At 36.2% G+C, this 23362-nt stretch overlaps 1 protein-coding gene across 2 annotated transcripts in view; it reads right to left on the reverse strand.

Annotated features, from left to right (window-relative positions):
• LOC133526623 (dipeptidase 1-like) overlaps nucleotides 1-23362 on the reverse strand; it is a 314385-nt gene that overhangs the window by 158555 nt on the left and 132468 nt on the right. For both annotated transcript variants that reach the window (XM_061863317.1, XM_061863320.1), the window contains exon 2: nucleotides 5799-5843. In XM_061863317.1, coding sequence (XP_061719301.1) covers nucleotides 5799-5843 — 45 coding nt within the window. The remainder of the gene's footprint in view (nucleotides 1-5798; nucleotides 5844-23362) is intronic.

Raw genomic sequence — 23362 nt, forward strand, 5'->3', positions numbered from 1 at the left:
AAACAACAGGAATAGTAAGTGTCCAAAATATAGCATAACACCATTTTAAATAATTATAGTGCTAACAATCTCGCACGTGGCTTATTGGATTTATGACCAGAGCTATTCAATGTCAACCATCCGTACGAGTCGTAGAAGATTGCTTCTAGGAACAAACGTTTTAATTATCTCGCTATATAATTTCGTTTCATTGCCCGGCACGGTGAAGTCCCCATATCTTACATTGACCTCACGAGCGCGAACTTTGGAGTGGATCAAGCAATGCGCTGCAGTGAGGACCAAGGTTTCGGAGATGAGGTTGCCAGTGCACACTCTAAGGCGCCGTTCGCACTTACAACAATGACTCCTAAAATCATTTTTAACAGCATTTGGGAAATAAGATGTGTTAACAATGTTCTGTTTTTTATTTCAAAATAAAAGCAATATGCTTAGAAAATTCAACAACTAAACAGACACAGCGTTTGATGAAAATTATATCAATGTGCAAGTTGCAGAACATTCTTAAAATTTACTAAATTTCTGTAATCTTTCATGAGAAAATACTCATGCAAGTTTTCACTTAGAAAGTTCCCGTTCTGTACCCCTAGTGTAACTGTGATCGACATCATAACGTGACGAACGCGTTTGCGTTAAGTGTCATTTTGTATAGGATTTTGAGGTTCCAAAACGTCCCGCTTGGCGCGCTCTTTCGAAATCCAATACAAAATGAGACTAAACGCAAACGCGTACGTCACGTTTGGAAATCGAATTTATTTACACTAGGGGTACAGTACCCCTAGTGTAAAAAAATTCGATTTCGAAACGTGACGAACGCGTTTGCGTTAAGTCTCATTTTGTATAGGATTTTGAGTTTCCAAAACATCCCGCTTGGCACGCTCTTTCTAAATCCAATACAAAATGAGACTAAACGCAAACGCGTACGTCATGTTTCGAAATCGAATTTACTTACACTAGGGGTACTGATTAAGGATTATTACTCAATGTTTTTAACTGTTAACGACTGTTTCATTTAACGTTTACGTTACTCATTGGTGTCTATTTCAGGTGTCATAGAAATCGAAACTAACTGTAAGCAGGTTTGGCAATAAACTTGCAGAAAGCGTGCCACAGTGGATTTTGGGACCCGAAAAAGTGACATGGTTCAGTTTATCACAAAATCGAATAGGCCTACTTAAATGCACCCCGAAACAAGTTAATTTTTTTTCTGAAAACTTGTAGTTTTTTTTCTAGACGAATTTCACAAACGCTCAATACGACCCCGGAAAATTAGAAAAATTCTTTATATCGACAAAATGATAAAGCTTAGCCAAAATCTGATGGTATAGTATCTTAGATATAATAATCTTCTATATGTGAGCTTAAATTGGCACATCAAAATGTAGGTAATATTTTAGGAGAAAATTCAATTTCCTTATTTTTTTTTGTATTTTTTTTTTCAAGGATATCCTATAGTTTGGGGATTCATTACAAGCACAGATGTATAGCTCTTTTCATGTTCTGCTTGCCTAATTTTTTTCGTATCCCTGAAGAGCGGTCGTTCTGAAATAAAAGGTTTTCCATTTTTTTATTCGTTTTCCGCGCCTAGGGTTGTCACAAAAATTTAAAATAATAGGGAATATGCATGGTACTCCAATTTAAAGTAAAGTGCTATTAATCATCAGAAATACACTTGAAACTATCATATAACTACCAAAATGTTCACCGTGTTGCAATTCAATTATGTAAGACGTAAAAAAAAAAAAAAAAAGTAAAACCATAAAGTACTTACTATTTATTATTAATCTTCATAGTAAAATAAAATTTATTATTAATCTTCATAGTAAAAGAAACACACACACACACACACACACAATCAGTTCAGTTACACTGCTCAATCAGTTTCTTCTCCTGAATCATTATAATATGTAATGTAAATATTTGAATAAAAAGCTTTGACAAAATATATACGATGTTTAAATGTTTCTTCTTTCACAAAATCAACAAAAGTCACTTAGGGTTGTTTGTTTTTATTGAAATTTATATGAGATGGTATGAACTTTCGAATAAAAAAAGAATTATCAAAATCGGTTGATAAACGACGAAGTTATCCTCGGACAAACATAAAAAATAAAAAAGCGACAAACATATGGTCGATTTGAGAACCTCCTCCTTTTTTTGATTTTCGTCGGTTAAAAATACCAGCAAAATAACATAATTACAGTCCACACACAAATAAACATTTATGCAAAGTGCTTTGGTGTGCTTTGTTCTTAAAGAAATTTCAGGCGCCAACTTTACTAAGAAATGTGGCAACCCTAGCATTTTTTTTAAAAGTTGTGAATCTCGGAACGACCGCTCTTTGGGGTTACGAAAAAAATTAAGCAAGTAGAACATGCAAAGAGCTATACATCTGTGCTTGTAATGAATCCCCAAACTATGGGACATCCTTGAAAAAAAAAATTCCAAAAAAAATTAAGGAAATTTAATTTTCTCCTAAAGTATTACATTTTGATGTGCCAATTTAAGCTCACATATAGAAGATTATTATATCTAAGATACTATACCATCAGATTTTGGCTAAGCTGTATCATTTTGTCGATATAAAGAATTTTCCCAATTTTCCGGGGTCGTATTAAGCGTTTGTGAAATTCGTCTAGAAAAAAAACTACAAGTTATCGGAAAAAAATTTAACTTGTCTCGGGGTGCATGTAAGTAGGCCTATTCGATTTTGTGATTAACTGAACCATGTCACTTTTTCGGGTCCCAAAATCCACTGTGCGTGCGTGCGCGCGTGCGTGCTTTGTGTGGTAGGGCTCAGCACTGCAGATCTCATTCCAGATCTAGAGCAAAGCCCGACTGGGGAAGTACCTCCACCTTACAGAAAACCGCAGCTAAATAACACTTGACCCTACTCATAGTGTGTTCCTGCCGGTTAGTAAGGTTGCCAGAGCTCAACGAAGCTGCGGAGTGTTGGGGTCCGCAACGCGCATGTAACTCCCCTGGAGTACGGAGACTGCTTACCATCAGGCGGGCCGTAGGAAAAAAATACCGAGAACATTTATGGGAACTTAGCAAATTACGAAAATTCCCTTCGGCATATTGCTAGGCTGGAGCCCAGTACGTTAAAAAATAGCAATAGCAATACAAGTATACAATAGATCTCGACCGCAAACAGAACAAGCCTATCCGGGATTTTAACCGGACTTTTATTCGATTTTCCGGAAAATTCCGGTACGTAATTACTGTTCGTGAGAAGAGAAATAATTCCCTCTGAAAATACGGGCAATATTATTGCGGTGTAATTGGTAACTTTGTTTTACTTGCGTTCTGCTGGTTATTTTATTTGCATGCGAGGTTTCAATATTTGTGTTATAATTACACTCGAATCGTTTTGCGGTTTGTTTGTTATAACAGAACACTAGGTATTATACACTGTATGTACCATATCCATTTCAGATTTTAGCAGAAACATTATTAATTCAAATCACTACGAAATGCTCTCAATTTAAGTGAAAGGCAATTAAGAGGCTAATTAAAACTATCAAATTTAATATGTGTCATTTAAAACTGGCAGTTAAAGTGCCGCACGTCAGAGAGCGGAGATTTATCGTACCGCTTTTTTAGGGTTTCGTAGTCACCCAGAGACCCTTATAGTTTCGCCATGTCCGTCTGTCCGTCCGTCCGCGTTTTGCTACGTGATCGTACTAGCGCTAGAAAAGCTGTTATTTGTTATAGATTCATTAATTATGCATGGTGACAGAACGGTAATATAAAAACTACAAAAATATATTTTTCAACACACTTGCTCAAAACGACGTTTTTATTCCACCGATTTTTGGCTCATAATCCTAGATATTAAACACGCGTGCTTTTTCAATATATTATAACACTCGTCCTTTTTCATTATATTATCCGACTGCGTTAAGAAGGTAACTGATTGCTAATAATATGCATGGAAACGGATCCTTCTTAATTTGGTCGAGTAATACATTTTTTTTTAACCAACTATAAGGTTTCAAATGTTAGTTCAAAGAGGTTTTATCACACCAAACTTAATTTATAGATTAAATTATCTCGTAAATTACATTAATGCATAAACATAACATTTTATTGATTTGATCTCCATCCGTCGAATAGAAATACGAAAATATTAGCTTTTAAAAAAAATCATTGGCTGTTTGTCGATTTCGTTCGCGCCTTTGCCTTGCGCGTTTATTGGAATCGTGCGAAAAAAATAAATAACGCGCCAGCCATTTTCCGTATCTGTCATAAAATTGGAATAGTTTTGCATGTTTTTAGTTTATATATTGACGAAAATGTCATTTCTAAGCTTTGAAAATTGAAAGAATTGGCGGCATATGAAACTTTTATTCAATGTAAAATCAGCAACAACGTCCAGTCTTTCTTGGAAAACGTGTTGGTAGCTTACTTCAATGAATTGGCGAATAAGTGCCTACAAGCCCAGCACGCTTTGGTGCAATTATTCGATGTCAAAACTGTAGGTAAGCCACCATTTTGAAAATTGTACTTTTACTGTTTTGACAAAAAAAATCTAATTTATAAGTTTTGTTTTTTCCTAGCAAGTGTGTTGAAAAACGTCGTATGAAACGCGTGTGCTACCAACACATCAATATTGCCTCCTGTGTAATGACCAACTTAGCACACTTGTATCATAATGTACTATTACGGTATCTCCCAATACAAAGTGTTTTTTTTTTTGTACTTTTACCCAATAGTCAGGAGTATCGTTGGATAGGCCTTTCAAAACGAATACGGGTCTCCGAAAACTATTTTTTGATAAAGTTAATATTCTCGGAAATAATCGCTCCAAAAGAAAAATTACATGGGGAGCCCTCTAACTATTGAACCATGGGTCCAAAAAATATGAAAAAAATCGTGAAACAAGAGCTTAGTAAATAATTTCAATGAAAACTATAGCGAACATGATCGTCTAGCCGTTTTTGAGTTATTGCAAAAAATCTTCTCTTTTCAGTAAAAAGACGTAAAGCCTGACCAGTAATATATGCACGCGCCATATTGCGGAATTTCATTGGAACTAAATTTTTCATACTAAACTGAACTGTCACCCTACACATGAGAATAACAGCGCCCTCTTGACAATGATCATATGCGAATGTACTCCCTTATGCTTGTAATTTACCTACATGATACTTAAGGTCTGTTTTTTTATTCCGTAGACTAAAATGACGTTTCATATGTAAGACATGACATTTCTTAGTACCACATGAAATGTCATTTTAGTCTACGGAATAAAAAAACAGTAGGGCTAAGATGGTCGGCTCTTTATCATTTGTCACCATACCTGTCCCGTTCTAACAAGTATATAAGTGCGAAAGTGACGGGCATAGTGACAAGTGATAAAAATGGAACCATGATGCCGCCGCAGGATATAGTTATTAATAGCCTCCGTTTAGCCTTTTCTAATAGTGTGGTAACTACATTGAGTATGACCCATTAATCTTGGCCGATTTTTTAGAATAATTTAATGAAGTAGGTAGCAATCTTTTTTCTACTGGCTTTGTGAATTTCGGTTGTCACCTGACGCTTTTCTTGTACTGTCTAGCGGAGTGTTAGGCGGAGCGGACAGCTTGGCGTCAAGCGGCTAAGGGATCTGAGCTTCATGCAGTCAGGCTGCTCGCATACGTTTGCATTTATTTGTTATGAACGCCGCACGCCCTGCTGCACGTCCCGCTCGAGGTACATTTTGTAGACTAAGTGAGCCGTGGATAAATGCCGGGACAATGCTAGTAAATTGATGCATGTTTTATAATCTGATTCATTTGTATTAATTTACTTACCTCTGCTAACAAAGTTGAGTGACTTGACTTTTCTGGGTGTTATACCTGTAAAGAAAATAAACGGCCATTAAAAATAACCTTCAGTCATTAATTCTGTCCTTTGATAGTCTGAAACTAATTAAATAACAATTAAAAGAGACATCTGGACTTATAAATGTTTAATTGTATTCATTATAGTATTTTATACAATCGTAATATAATAGAGGTTTTCAGTCAAGCAACAAAGCTTGCTGAGTTGCCTAAGTAAGGTACGAGATTGAAAAGGTTGAATATATCACTATTGTATACAATACTTTTTACGAGTCATCTAAAGTAATACTTACATACATACATACAATCACGCCTATTTCCCGAAGGGGTAGGCAGAGACCACGGATTTCCACTTGCTACGATCCTGACATACCTCTTTCGCTTCCTTCACTTTCATGACATTCCTCACGCTCGCCGGTTTAGGGTGCTCTTGACCTGGCCTTTCTTCAGGATTTCCCCGATTTGATCAGTGAAAGCCCACCGAGGTCTACCCCTTCCAGCTCCCTCTTCTATTTCTCCCTTATACACTCTCTTTGTTAACCTTCTTTCACTCATTCTTTCCACGTGTCCAAACCATCTCAACATACCTTTCTAGTAATACTTATTTTACTGTAAATCCTAAATATACCTAAGTATCTCATTACACAAAAATGTAGTACAAAAGACATAAACACGTGACTATTTAGTCCCCGCGCCCGTTTATTTTTTTCTACGGTCATTTTTTTATAGTTGACTACAGCGTATCGTAATGAATAAATGAATTATATATGAGTTGGGAGCCCATACATGAAAAGTACGCAATTGTAGTTTAGTATACGAAATCTTAATTAAACCATTGCAGTTGACGAGAAAAAGTATTGTATACAATTGTATACAATAGTGCTATAATCAAGCTTTTCAATTTCGTACCTTACTTTGGCAACTCAGCAAGCTTCGTTGCCTAAACACGGTACTCAACTGAAAAGCTCTTTATTATATCACGTTATATAAAATACTATTTAAGATCGGTTAATAAGTGACGGAGTTCTGAGGTAACAACATTAAAAAAACACATCCAACCGAATAGGGAGTATTACTGCAATGTTCTGCCGCCAGAGTGCAGCACTAGGCCCTATAGTAAACCATAGAGTAACTTATACATACTGAATTATTATTTTACAGTACATATGGGGCTACTTTATAGCACTAGTGCGAGAAGTAGCATATTACGTTACTGTGTCGAACATTTAAAGGGCCATATGTACTGTAAAACGTTGTACGATACATGTGCGAATAGGTAATTCGCAACTCGTGTCGATTTAAAACACTCCCTTCGGTCGTGTTTTAATTTATCGCCACTCGTTTCGAATTTCCTATTTTTCGCACTTGTATCGTAATGTACTAATTTAAGATCGGTTAATAAGTGACGGAGTTCAGAGGTAACAAACATTAAAAAAACACATCCAACCGAATAGGGAGTATTACTGCAATGTTTTGCCGCCAGAGTGCAGCACTAGGCCCTATAGTAAACCATAGAGTAACTTATACATACTGAATTATTATTTTACAGTACATATGGGGCTACTTTATAGCACTAGTGCGAGAAGTAGCATATTACGTTACTGTGTCGAACATTTAAAGGGCCATATGTACTGTAAAACGTTGTACGATACATGTGCGAATAGGTAATTCGCAACTCGTGTCGATTTAAAACACTCCCTTCGGTCGTGTTTTAATTTATCGCCACTCGTTTCGAATTTCCTATTTTTCGCACTTGTATCGTAATGTACTAATTTAAGATCGGTTAATAAGTGACGGAGTTCAGAGGTAACAAACATTAAAAAAACACATCCAACCGAATAGGGAGTATTACTGCAATGTTTTGCCGCCAGAGTGCAGCACTAGGCCCTATAGTAAACCATAGAGTAACTTATACATACTGAATTATTATTTTGTACCTCTCGCCTTCGAGACAACGGGGTGTTGGGGGTCTGACGCCATAGCGTTTATAAGGGAAGTGGGACGTAGGATTAGGGAGAATTTGGCCATCGCTATCCAGCGCGGTAACTCGGCAAGTGTGATGGGCACCTTTGCACCTGGTGCAGCTCACGGAGGTCTTTTAGAATAAGATAGTTTATTTAGCATTGTACTCGTTTTTTTTTTTTTTTTTTTTTTTTAATTATTCTCGTAGTTTATTTATATATTATTGTTTTGTGTGTATTTGTTTCTAATTGTATGTCACTGTTTAATTTGTGTTCCGTGTTTTATCTTTGTATCTAATTTAAACGAAATAAAAATAAAATAATAAAATCACTTATACATACTGTGATTACTGTGCTTTAAACTGTATTTTGACAAGTTTTTACTCAAGTAATTAAATATGAAATTGATGCATCAAGGTGGTTTGTATACAAAGGGCCTACCGAGAAAATCGAAATTTAGTTATATGCCTCTTCATCGCGCGAATATGCAGGAGTGATAGAGAGGTTAGATAACGAAATTTCGATTTTCTTGTTTCGCGGTACACCCTCAGGTTGTGATAGATTTTGGTAGTGGCGCCCCCTACGCAGTTTCGCGTAATATTCTCTATTGAGAAAGGAGGACTTTTGGACTTTTGAAGTCGGTGAAATAACAGATACGGCATCGTAAATCTCATTCGAAATTTAGAAGTCGGCTAAAAAGCAAAATTACGACACAATTTCCCACCTCGACATTTACTTTTATTTTCACACCCATCTCTCGGAAGTGAGAAAATACGTTGCGTATTAAGAAAATACGTTTCCCGGTGCTCAGTTTGCTGTACCGATTACTACACACTAGACGGAGCATGTTTAAAAAATCATAGGTATTATCTACGTGATAAAATAGTTGTTTTTAAGACGAAATTGGACGACGGTCCCGGAACTGCATTTCCATACAAACTCAGTCTTTATTTTCATCTCTGAATACCTATTAAAATTATTGATAATAATTTTATGGAATTTGATGTATATACTAACCAAAGCTACTTTCGACTTCGTTTGATTTTTGTCGATTATTGAAGTATTGTAAATGTTTAAGACCGTTTAAAAATTCGTATGGAATTGGTTTTTCGCTTGTATGGAGGAGCGGTCGTCCCCTTTCCTCTTAACAGCAAGCAATTCAAAGACAGATGCTGTTACGTAGACAAATACGACCACCATATATCTTAAAAAATCTATGACGTTTAAGTAACATTTACACAGTCTATGCTAATGAAATCACTGCCAACTGAATGTGGTCTAACTATATTTTCATACATTATTTAAGTTATTTCTCATTTTGTTGTTTTTTCTCGGTACACTGTATCATGTAGGTACCTAGTCTGTATAAATTTCACAGTCAGTTCCCTGCGCTGTGTAAATGTTTTGAATCAATAAAATAAATAAAATAATAAAGTTTAACACAAGTGATAATTGCGCATGAATTTTCGTGAACGTGCCACAATGCGGCATCTGTATGAGGTGATCTGTTACTTGCTGGAAACTCATTTTAACTTTACTCACTCATTTTAGTTACTAAAATAATAGGCAAATACGACCACCATATATCTTAAAAAATCTATGACGTTTAAGTAACATTTACACAGTCTATGCTAATGAAATCACTGCCAACTGAATGTGGTCTAACTATATTTTCATACATTATTTAAGTTATTTCTCATTTTGTTGTTTTTTCTCGGTACACTGTATCATGTACCTAGTCTGTATAAATTTCACAGTCAGTTCACTGCGCTGTGTAAATGTTTTGAATCAATAAAATAAATAAAATAATAAAGTTTAACACAAGTGATATATGCGCATGAATTTTCGTGAACGTGCCACAATGCGGCATCTGTATGAGGTGATCTGTTACTTGCTGGAAACTCATTTTAACTTTACTCACTCATTTTAGTTACTAAAATAATATTTAACAAGCTACAAACTAACTAGGTACTTGATTATTTATTTATTTGAAACTTTATTGCACGTAAAAAACAGTACAACAAGCTGACTTAACGCCATTGTATTCTCTACAGAAAAGCGTCAACGAGCGTGGGTGCAGTGAGGTATAAATAAAATACCGTAACTTTTGTGTGGAGTAAAATTTGATTTGCTTCGTGATTAAATATACATCTTTCTTGATAAAAGCGAGAGGTCATGAAAAATATAATATGAATTAAATATGTAAGGTCAATGTGGGTAAGACCGTCTAAATGCTCTTTCGTCGCTTTTAACTCTTGTGTTTGTAGGTACTGTAAAAGTGACGCGTCTAAATAAATAATAAATACATGAATATTATAGGACATTTTAACACAAATTGACTAAGTCCCACAGTAAGCTCAATGAGGCTTGTGTTGAGGGTACTTAGACAACAATATACATAATATATAAATATTTATAAATACTTAAATACATAGAAAACACCCATAACTCAGGAACAAATATCCATGCTCATCACATGAAATAAATGCCCTTACCAGGATTGGAACCCGGGACCATCGGCTTCATAGACAGGGTCACTACCCACTAGGCCAGACCGGTCGTCGAATCTTTTCTTATTTAATATATTTTTATAACATTCTGGAATATTTTTATAAGATTCTGCTAAATTACAATTTCAACTACCCGTAATGACTTCCACCCCCCGAATGGCCGTCTGCAGATCTTTAATCTTCAAGTAGGGCGATAGTTCTGAATTCAAATATATAATCGTTGCCATCTGCCAAAAGACTGCGAAGGCTTCAAACCTTTACATATCTCGCCTTTTCGGGTGGAAGTAGCAATCATTATCACAAAACTACACCCTATCCTAACTACAGACTCCAACCTACTCCAGGCCCATACAGAGTACAAAATGTTTCTACTTCCTATTCGCTATGAGTCAGCCTTATTCAATTCGTGCTTATGGCTACGATTCTCAAAATGGTTGGATACGGCTTATGGTAAGGGAAAAACACGGTAAATAACTTTACCTCTGACTCTTCGGATAAGCTCTTTTTCAACACAAGGCGAATTTTCTTTCATAAACGCGACAATAATAAACATATTTATAGAAGCTGATTTTCTTCATCGGTGGTGGCGTGGAAGCGGGGGCTGAAAATGGACGCCTGTCTTCTCGTCGCACCACTTTCTTTACTAATACTGTTTAGTTAATAGTATTATTTCATAAATAACTACGACGAGCCGACGACGGCGACTCCTCCAACTATTTTGAATCGGAAACATGAAACGCTCTAATGTGACTTGCGAAGCCAAATTTGATTTTGAAAATGCGATCACATGGTACACAATGAAGCTGGGTGTTAGATATAGGTATACGAGGGCTTCGGTCGCGTCTTACGGAGATAGTGCTTAGCATCCAGGTCTTCCAAGCGCCGCTGCTCGTATTCCTCTACTCTTTTATGAACGTGAAGGACACACTTACCTCCAGCCACACTTACCAGTATTGACTATACTTTCGCGGCTGTGTGAGATGAAATAATTATGTTACAAAGTTTACTCTTATTGTTATAGCTGCATTAATATTTTTTACCAAACCTAATCTGTTTATAAATACCTAAATTACTCGCGGCTTAACTCGATCACAAAACGAGAAAAACAACAAAATATAAGTCCAAAAGAAATAATCTCTCGCAACAAACTCCGAATGAGAAGAAAAAGTGATTACAAAAACGATTAAACACAAAAGAGGAAATTAAACAAGTATTAAAAGTTCACAAGCAAAATATACCTGAGTTCCGTGAATATTTTGCGTGTGTACGCGCGAGTATAAATACTTGGAGGTACTTGAGCGTAAATACTTAGTATAAATACGAGTATGGAATGTATGCTAAATTACGCGTACAATTTAATAATTCAGTAACTTTGTTGACTTTTGTAATATGGTTCGTTTGCGTCAAACCCAGTAGTTTTTGCAGACTTATTTATTATGTTGGCTCAATAAATAATCCAAGTTTTTGACCTCGAGTGCCGAACGCAACTTTGTCATAAAACGAAAATTCCGCGAAAATTTCGTTAAATTTTTTAGATTTGGGTGATTATAACTAATTATTGATATTAAATATTCAAAAAAAGCGTTTTTAAAGAAGACTCAATTTACTACAGTACGAGACTAGAATTGTCTCTGTCGACCTAATAGTTTCCGAGATAAAGCCTTTCAAAGTTTATAATATTTTCGAACTTGAATTAGTAGGGTAAGCACGTCGATCATGTTTGTGTATTTTAATAATAAAGGAATTAATCACTGAGTTCCATTAAGCATAACATTGATCGCTTTTAAAATAATTTTATAATTAATAGTTTAAGAGCAAACATTTTTTTATAGCGCATTTGAGACCTATAAATAATCGTGATTTTTATTATATAGAGCTTAAGTCAAAAACTCACAATTCGAATCACGGAAGTCCATAGAGAAAATATTCAAGATTGCTAATAAAATTTTGGCAAATATATTATGATCTAAAAAAGCGTTACGACTTTTTTAAAAGTCCGTTCTCTGAGCCTTCTGTACCTCCAAGTCGAAATAGCCCCGAGTTATTTTTGTGTACTCAATTAAGACCCAACGTAAGTTTAAGAGCAAACTTGAGCGTGTTTCTAGCAAACTTAAGTCCCCTTGAAATATGGCGCAATAAAGTTTACTGCACTAGGAAATAAACTGGAACTTTGCATGAAATTTCCTTCATCATAACAAATAATGTCTAGAAAACTTTGGCCCGACCATGGGGCAAATTCGAACGTACTATGACATCAGTAGTCTTACCATCAGTTTGATCATAGAGAAATAAGAAGTAAGCGTAGAGTGCTTACTCCATACATCATTTTGGTATCAAAATAAATATTATTTTCGGTGTCAAGTATCGAGTTGCGGAATTATCAGAACCGCTACTTGACACTAGATGTCTCAGGTATCGCGACTCACGAAAATTGTATTTCTCAACAATCTACAACTAATATTACAAGCGGAAGAAGTTGAAAATAGACTTCCGGTTATAATATTAGCTGAAAATTGTTGAGCCGTAAACTTTAGTTCTTCGCAACATCTATTGTGAAGTAGCAGGACTGATAATTCTGCTGCTCGATGCTAGATGTCGACTACGAAAATAATAAGCGCTTTGGTACCAAAACTAATGTATGGAGTGAGAACTCTATGCTTACTTTTTTATTTCTCTATGGTTTGATACTGACATATTAGCTAGCGTTTGCGTAAGGTCAACCGAGTTAAATGCGTCACTTGAGGTAAGTTCGTCTTTTAAAGATTTGTTCTTAACGGATTTTTTTTTTGATAATTGCAATCCTCGAAGTGTAGTCACTGAACTTAGAATGCAGACGGCTATAATAGTTAATAATATATTGTGTTTCGAAGATATCTTCAAAATATGAATTACCGACGCGTTTATCCCGAGATTAACTATCAAGATGCCGTTCGAACCGGAAGCCCGATACGATACTGAGGGCCTACCGCGAACCACGTTCGACGTGTTGCCTCCCTGTCACACTTACGTACGAATTCACAAGTGCGACAAAGAGGCAACACGTCGAACGTGGTTCGCGGTAGGCCCTCTGATCTGTCAATGTCGAGCGACATTGGAAAATGATACTTTTGACACTAACAGATCAGTATCCCAACGCTGTTCGAGCGTTGTTTTTTTGTTCACCAATTTGGTTACAAGTGTAATATCGATATATGATATACATATACGATTCATATCGTAACTTGACCTAATATTTGACGTATTATAAAGTTCGAGCGCCATCTTTATAGTCACGCCTCGCGATTAATGACTTTGTTTTTTGCTCATTAATATTGTTTAAAGTGTAATATCGATAGCTTATTATACAGTAATGTGGTAGTGTGCAGTGAATGGAGAATCTTGAAACGCGTTTAGCCACCATTTTGGAGTCAACGGTCGGTAGTCCACGTGCTCCTTGTAAAGTCCAGCTATCGCTTTACGAGTACAAGGGCTGATAAAATCACCGTAAACTGTGTTGTAGTAACCGTACAATTCTAGTCGTATTTAAAGCTTCTAATACTTCATACTGGCTAAATAGTCCCACTACACTGAAGCCATAATAAAAAAAAATGTATGAATGACATAAGCATCGGGCCGTTAATTGTTTGTGTGATCGCAAATAATAATAAATAAATAATATTATAGGACATTATTACACAAATTGACTAAGTCCCACGGTAAGCTCAATAAGGCTTGTGTTGCGGGTACTTAGACAACGATATATAAAATATATACAAATTTATAAATACTTAAATACATAGAAAACATCCATGACTCGGGAACAAATAACCATGCTCAACACACGAATAAATGCCCTTACCAGGATTTGAACCCGGGACCATCGGCTTCGTAGGCAGGGTCACTACCCATTAGGCCAGACAGGTCGTCAAAAGAATAAAATACTTTCTTTCTTTCTTTTTCTTCTTAAATAACTTTAGAAAAAGCGTGACTTGCGAATCTTGTGATACAGGGGGCGGCATGTCGCGGACGCGGATGCGAAAAACTCTAATGTAATTTGAAAGAATAATTTATTCCATCTAGGGAGGGTGGGGGTTAAAATACAAGAGTTGGGCGGGAAATATATTTACAGTACACATGCTGCTACTTTCCCGCACGCGTGCGGGAATGAGCACTTTTCGTGAATATGTCGAAACTTTAAAGAGCCATATGTACTGTCATAGTATATTAAGTTTTACAGTATATATGACCCTTTAAATTTTCGACATACTTACATAATGTGCTAATTTACGCACTAGTGCGGAAAAGTAGCACCATATGTACTGTAAATAACTATTTCATCATACTTGCTCGTAAAAACTGATGACACGTAGACGATGCGGTCTGTAAATCCTAAATTTCGACTTAGGGCTGTAAGCAGATGTTTTATTTATTTTCCATTTCCTCACAAGTGTGACGAAACATTGTGTGTGCCACGGGTGGTACAGCAAATTACGAATAGTGACCCTGCCTACGAAGCTAATGGTCCCGGGTTCAAATCCTGGTAAGGGCATGTATTTGTGCGATGAGCATGGATATTTGTTCCTGAGTCATGGGTGTTTTCTATGTATTTATAAATATTTATATATTATATATATCGTTGTCTAAGTACCCTCAACACAAGCCTTATTGAGCTTACTGTGGGACTTAGTCCATTTGTGTAATAATGTCCTATAATATTTATTATTTATATATTTATTTAAGTAAAATTCACACTCGTTCGTAAATTCTTGTTTACCCCCCTGAAGACATATATTATTTCAGATTATGTAATTAAGAGGAATATAGCCATACAAATAATAGAGAGGGAAAGAAAATGTAGTGCAGAAGAAAATTAAAGTGGCAAAAATCCTAGAGTTCTTAATAAAAATATTCCTTGCTACGCATCGTCGACTAGTTAGTTAGTTAGTGCTTCTGGGCATTTTCCGAAAATCAAGAACCATTGTGCCTATTTTGCGTGAAACGAGGTAGCGCTACTCTAACCACCCCAGCTCCTCCACGAAGCCTAGCAAAGTTTTCAGGTTGCTAACTGCCTCTCCTGGTGTGCACGGAGTCCCCAGGTATTTGTTCCTGTATACTTCTACCTGTTTGCAGTCTAGGAGAATTTGTTTTGTTGTTTCTTCTTCTTCCATGCACGCTCTGCACATGGGGCTGTCTGTTTTCGGGTCGGGTCGCCACTTTCCCGAATGAAGGTTGAGGGAGGCGATGGCTGAGATACACGTCATACTCGTGAACGGGTGCTGTTTGTGGAGACCGGTCTGTTTAAGCTTACACGGGGTACAGGTTATGTTAAAGTATGTAACTTTACTTTTGAGTGACATTAACGTGAGACACTTCATTCGGTTCTTGTCTGTTTTAATTTTTTTGTCTTTTAATTATTTATATAAGAATTCAAGCCTTGGCGACCCTCTACATCTCTAAGGATAATTTAATATATATTTTTATATTTTATCTCTGACACTTAGAGACTTATACATCTCTAAAGAATTTTAGTATTTTATGGTTTTATTTTTTTATCATAGTTTTTTTTTGTGTAATTTGACATTTAGAGACAGTATACATCTCTAATAAAGTATTTATTATTTCATAGATTCGATGTTTGTAATTGTTTTTTTTTTTTTTTAATTTATTGTTTGTAAAAATGGACATGTAAAAGTGCCCCTGTGGCCTATTTGCTGAATAAATGTTTGATATTTGATATTTGATATTTTACCCATATTGTGTAGGTGTTTGTTAAGTGTGTTATGTCCTGTAATTAATCCTACTATTTTACGTAGTTAATACTACTAGTAGCATCATCGACTATCTCTGGTAGTAACGCAGCTTTACGCAGCGATTGAAATTAAGCTGCTCTCAGTGCGAGCTCAATGACTCTTACATGACAGTTCGGTTAATGGTCTCAATCAACCTGACAACTTCACGCGTCTGCGCTCAACTCATTGTCTGCTGGAGCCAGGGGTAGATCAACCCGTTAAGGGGCCTGCAGATTACTCGGGGCCCATTTCTCTAACAGTATTACTAATATTTGGTGCCGTTTATTTTCATCACACTTGCTCGAAAACGATCTTATTTCAAGCAGGTGTACTGAAGGACAAAGGCCTATATTGTTCCCGCGAGAGTTGTGAATTGTGAAAAAATAGCTTTAACTCCCTTAGGGAGTTATAAGTGTTATAACTTTTTTTAAAATTATGTCACGAATTCATAGAAACCACGTAGTGTACATGAGTTTTACTTTAAAAATACTGCCGTTAATAATTTAATATGTTTGTTTACGTTTAAAAATATTTAATTTGATTAATTTAATAGCAGTTTAAGATATTTTTTCATAATTTTCAATCGTGGCTGAATGCCGGATAGGTCTGTGTCTGTACATGACAGTAGGTACCTACGTAGCGGCGGGGACGTCAAGTGAGCAACGCGCGCACAGCCCGACTAAGCTCTGCCCGAGAGTGCCCGAGAACGCCTGTAAATGTAACGTCTGTGTGCGTAAATGTCACGTCAAATGTGCGTGCGGCGAAAATGGCACTTTGTGCTGAGCGGACTTTCTGCTCCGGCGCGCGCCGCCGCTATTTACTTTGTGACCTAGATCCCGAGTAGAGTTCCTTCTCAGGAATGTTCTAATGTGGTAAATTATTTGATTAGATATATTTTTTTAAGTTAAATTAATTGAAATAAATCATCAATAAATAGGAGTATACTGTATTAATCGTTCACAATGACGATATGATTAAAGTGAGACTAGTGACATGACATACTCTTTAATTACGGTGTATGTACGGTCAACCAATTTGATTCCTAGGCCACTATAGAACCATGTCATAATGACTTCTACGACAGTGCTTATTGAGTGATGCATGTCATGTATAGAGTAGTTAAAGCGACAAGGTTCTATAGTGGCATAGGATTCAAATTGGTTGACTGTTTATACTGGCTGTTCCGAACTATTAAATCGTAAATCATTCATTTCTTCGTTAATACTGTGTCGTTTGGAAAGAGACTGTACATAGGTTAGAAATACCCTAATCGACACGTCCTATGCATCTATGTCCAGAGGGTAGGGACACGCATAAAAAGCAAGGATTGGAGTCTAAAAACTTGCTCCGAGTCTCAGATGTGGGACCTCGAAAATCGAGTCTACTTCTGTCTGGTCTGGCCTCGTGGGTTCCTCCCGGGTTCAAATCCTGGTAAAGACATTTATTCGTGTGATAAGCATGGATATTTGTTCCTGAATCATGGGTGTTTTCTATGTGTTTAAGTATATCGTATTATATATATCGTTGTTCGTGGGACTTAGTCAATTTGTGTAATAATGTCCTATAATATTTATTTATTTTATTTATTTATTTATGTCCAGAGAGTAGAGACACGTTGTATAACTAAAACATTTTTCGTTAACCCGCTCATACGCTCCATGCGGGCCAGTTACGCCTTAGACCACATCCGACGAGCGGTGCGCTTATAAATCTCCTCTGAAGCCTCTTCGCCGTTTGTTTCATATTTTACAGCCTTCCCTTCATTCGTATCGGCATTCTGCTGTCGACCGATTACATTCATTTTTTAAGAGAAATATTTGTTTAATTTTCTTTCTCAATGCTGTTTTTGCAAGGTTTTTTTTTTTCAAGTTTTTATTTAAATTGCAATGGAACTATTTATAGATCGTGTCATTCACGACGACGCTTGCCTTGACTCGTATGGCCATATTATTAAGGGTTAGCTTTGACAAATCCGCGCGTCATCGTGGGTGACTTGAACTGTATGTTCGAATGAGTGAAATCTGGCAAGTTAAATTTGATCCACTTCCCGGTCTGTGATGAAACTGAAAATTTGCATATATAATTATGTAAGTCGGGTGACAATATTATGGTACCATCGAGCTGATCTGATCATGGAGACAGGAGGTGGGCATAGGAATTCTGTGATAAAACAACGCAACATAATTGTGTTTGGGGTTTTTAGAATTGTATCGATCAGGGATCGGAAACCGGTATTTTTTGTATGGGAACGAAAACGGTATTTTTTCGTTCTTTGTTAATTACTTGATTTCTAATTAGGCAATCTAATAATACGAAGTCGTTATCTGAAAATACAACTGAGTCCCACATTTAGAGTATAAAATAAACCGAAATATATGGTTATTTCGATGTTTTTGCAAAAAACCGGTTCCGATCCCTGGTATCGATGAGTATTAGTTGCCTGTGGAAAGAGAAGTACAGTCGGCGATAAAAGCTTGCACTAAAAATGAAATTGTTACTGCTTTTAGAGCACATTGGATGTTTTACAGAAAAATAATATTTATATTTTTTTCATTTCGCGCTGTCTAATGATAGGATTAACTAATATAATTTTCCTTTAATTTAGATCAATATCTGTCAGTTATTCGCAAAATCTGACAATCGCGAATAACGCGGTCGCGTTTTGACGACCAGTTTGGCCTAGTGGGTAGTGACCCCGCCTACGAAGCCGATGGTCCCGGGTTCAAATCCTGGTAAGGGCATTTATTCGTGTGATGAGCATGGATATTTGTTCCTGAGTCATGGGTGTTTTCTATATATTTAAGTATTTATAAATATTTATATATTCTATATATCGTTGTCTAAGTACCCTCAACACAAGCCTTATTGAGCTTACTGTGGGACTTAGTCAATTTGTGTAATAATGTCGTATAATATTTATTTATTTATTTATTATTTTAGAGCACATTGGATATTTTACAGAAAAATAATATTTATATTTTTTCATTTCGCGCTGTCTAATGATAGGATTAACTAATATAATTTTCCTTTAATTTAGATCAATATCTGTCAGTTATTCGCAAAACCTGACAATCGCGAATAACTGACAGGTCGATATCGTCCAGCGAACTGGTAATCAGTGGGCTCCTTTATAATTCGCCTTCTTTGTATGTCTTACTTCATCTTCATTAAGTGATATCCCTTTAAGTCTATTTGTTTCAATTCATTTTTTTTTATACGACGTCGGTAGCAAACTAGCATACGGCCCGCCTGATGGTAAGCAGCCTCCGTAGCCTATGTACGCCTGCGACTCCAGAGGAGTTACATGCGCGTTGCCGACCCTAAACCCGCCCCCCCTCGTTGAGCTCTGGTAATCTTACTCACCGGCAGAAACACAACACTATGAGTAGGGTCTAGTGTTATTTGGCTGCTGTTTTCTGTAAGGTGGAGGTATTTCCCCAGTTGGGCTCTGCTCTAGATCTGAAATGACATCCGCTGTGCTGTGCCCTACCACACAGATCGAGATGACATTCACAATGCCCATACCTCTCTTGTGGACGTAGTTTAAGGACGTACCCGGGTCCGTCTAGCTTAAATCTAAAATAGCTCCTTGAGGCATTGTACCAAGGATGCTGGCGGCATTTCATAGTTGTGTCGCAATGCTGATACGTAGTGCGAGGAAGCCGCCAGCTCTTCGGTCACCAGTTACGTCAACCAGACGCTTCGCGATTTCTGCAAATATCTTGTGCGCGCTGGGACCCCATGGACCTAGAGTTTCAAAGCCAAATGTTTGTTATAGGTAAAAAACTCAAGTAAGTCACCTGTTGTATGTAGTTGTGACGTGTTCGAATAGACAATACATGTTTAAAAGACACACACAAACAAAACAAATGTCTATTCGAACACGTCACAACTACATACAACAGGTGACCTATATACACCGTGTTTTTATTGAATTTCGTTAACTTCGAGGTATCGGTAAGTACGTTTAAGGAAACTAAGTGGCATAGTTAGTTTAAAAACAAATATTTTTGTTTTTTTTTTTTGCTATTTTTATTTTTATAAAAAGTAACTAAATGTTGCATATAGCGTTGTTGTAACACGGGCATTACATTTAACTCAACCAAACAATTGACAACTGTGACATATCAATGTCATTTCGAACGTCGATCGTCCGAGATAGTACTTACGTTTAGTAGCAAATGTATGAACTCGCACTAAACACTAATCAATAAGTAAACAGGCCCTAAGGCAAGTGTACACGCTCGTAAGGGCCTTATAAGATAAAAATTAATGATTGATTATCTCCGAAATGGAGTTAATTAGAATCCCGGTGTCTTTGAGAAACTTACTTAATTTAAGCTCAGGAATGCACCCTCGAAATTAACGCAAATCAAAAAAAAAACACGGTGTATTTATTATGTTTCAACGGTGCTTTACGCCCTCCGACTGCTTTTACATTTGGAAAACTTAACAAAAATAAGAAATAATAAACTTTGCTTTATATGATATCCATTTAGTATGACGTGTTGATCACTTCCCTTTGACGTCATTATCAGTGATCGGAACTATGGGAGTAAATCTTTAACAAAACTTATCACGCGGACGTAAAAAGAGTGCTTATAGCCTTAAACATATTCGAATATCTATGAATGTAAATATTTTTATGGCTGTAAGTACTATACTATTCCTATCCCTATGGACATGAATATTTTTAGGGCTGTATGCACTATTTTATGTCCGCTTAACAAGTTTTGTTAAAGTTTTACTCCCATAGTTCCGATCACTGGCTCATTATATGCGGATTCTACTGTACCAAATGTGCCTACTTTGCCCCACTGGGTAAATATGCTCCAACGATTTTTATGTATAAAACTACATCTGAACCTCATTTAAATATCACAACATGATAGTCTGTAGGGCTAAGATGGTCGGTTCTTTATCATTTGTCACCATGTCTGTCACGTTCTGACAAGTTTGTAAGTGCGAAAGTGACGGGCATAGTGACAAGTGATAAAAATGGAACCATGCTGCCACTGCTGCTTTAAATTGGCATATACACGGTGCTCACGAGGAACCCGAAAGATTTTGACAGTGTATTACTGATCACATTTAGAGACTAAAATGTCATATAAACTTTTCTGGATTTCGCCTAGTTTCAGAGTTAATACCAAAGTAAAAAAAAAAACATCTTATCGTAACTTAATGCAAAACGCCTTTTTGATCACGATGATGCCATTATGGGGCGTAGACTAAATATCCTTGCAAGAACCAATTTTTACAAAAAAAATCGTATAAAAATATTTTCAGTGCCAGTTTTACCATAACATTAACTTTTTATGTAGAAATACGTTAAAATTTGAAAAAAAAACAAAAAAAAATTTTTTTGGCGTTTTTTACTATTTACTACATATAACATTTTTTCCTTATTTTGACCTCAGAAGTACGTGGATCGTAATCTTTTGGGGTTCCTCGGGAACACCGTGTATATCAACATACCTAGCATAATATAATAATTTTAAAATTTATTATTTTAATTCCGTATTTTGTAGCCAAGCGCCAAGTATGCACATTTGTCGGTACGCCATTATTTTTCTTACTAAGCATTAATTCAACTACCGTTTACTAGTTTAACTTCAGTTTCCACCTATTCCCTTACTCGTAAATCCACACATAGTAATTAAATGCAACAAAACAACTAAGAATATCGCAACACATATCTGTCTCTCTCACACTCATAGAGATGTGTAATGTGAGAGAGAGATGTTCTTTAAAACGTTGTAAATTACAGTCACGACTTACATTGAACGAACCTGAATAGTACAAACGAACTTACCTTAATTCCTTTCTCTTCATTACCGGAGGGATGGGAAAGGTTAGATATCGACAAAATTTTGTAAAAGTTGCAAACAGCTGAATAATGAAACACTACTATAAAGGTCGGGAAATAGGATTTGTCATACGAGAGTAATATAAAGCATCGAGCGAAGAAAGCGTGGTTTAAAAAAAGGGGAAAATACAATCTTAAAACCTGATATCGCTTAACACTTTATAGAACAATAAGAAGTAAATGATCAATGATGAATAAGAAAGAAATGATCAACTTATAGGCGCCATCTTTTCGTATTATTTTCCTTAAACAGAATTCTAAGGACCATAATGCGACAATTGAGGATTTTTTACAATATGTAGGGCTAAGATGGTCGGTCTTTGATTATCTGTCATTATACCTGTCACGTTCTAACAAGTAAGTACAGAAGTGACGCATGGCATGACAACTGATACAAATGCGTCCATGATACCGCTCCTGGTCCGTTAAACGTTTAAGCGCGTGCTACATGATACTTTGCAATATGAATATTGGCAATACCAATGTAATGATATCATTTCCATGCATGTTTAAAAAAATACATTAACTTTTAAGGCGATTTGTCACCTTAATGTAGTTTAGCATACACGGAACTCTCCTTGTTGTGCTGCTTAAGGAGTAGCATTTTACAAGTAAAATTGCACCAATGTATCGTAACTACACCCTCTTTGAACGCTTTATAATAGCTAGAAAAAACTGGAGTATTCTCAAAATACCGCAATTTGTAAAAACTTTTATAGATTCTCATGCAAGTTTCCACATTTACGTCACTCATTGGCGTCTATTTCAAAATAATTCATAATTATTTATTTAACACAGTACAATTTGGTCTTAAAATGATAAAAAGGAATCCTTCTATTCAGCATGCAAGCAAGCAGCATGTCATAATAATCGATATTAACTGAATGAAGTGGGCAATAAACGTGAAGAAAAAAATACCGAGAATATTATGGGAACTTTGCATTCTTTGAAAATTTTCTATGACACATTGCTAATGCTGCTGTGGCAATAGCTGTATGTATAGCTTGTGAAACAGCCTTATTTAAATATTGCTATTTCATAGTAAATAAATACACATCAAGGGCAATATTATTTTAGCTACAACATAGCTGGCAATGACTACATTCCCTGCCTCTAATGATGAACCATGAATTATTATTTTTGAATATCGATATCCTCACCCCTCTAGAGAGCGTAATCCATTTGTGCTCCCCTTACATTTGCTCCGGACACGGCGAGCAAAAACAAAAGAATAATCGGGTTTTCGAATGCGAATTGAGAGTCGGAACATTTCTGTCTGCATTAAGCAGTAGAAAGTTTAAATTTAACATGTCGATAAGTACAGTAAGAAAATTAAGCTTTAAGTTTTTTTATGACGTCCACAGGATAGGCTGAATCGTAACCCATACTTTCTATTAAAATACTTTGTTTTATTTATGCCTAATTG

The sequence above is a fragment of the Cydia pomonella genome, chromosome 1 (assembly GCF_033807575.1).
Source record: "Cydia pomonella isolate Wapato2018A chromosome 1, ilCydPomo1, whole genome shotgun sequence".
Taxonomy (NCBI): Eukaryota; Metazoa; Arthropoda; class Insecta; order Lepidoptera; family Tortricidae; genus Cydia; species Cydia pomonella.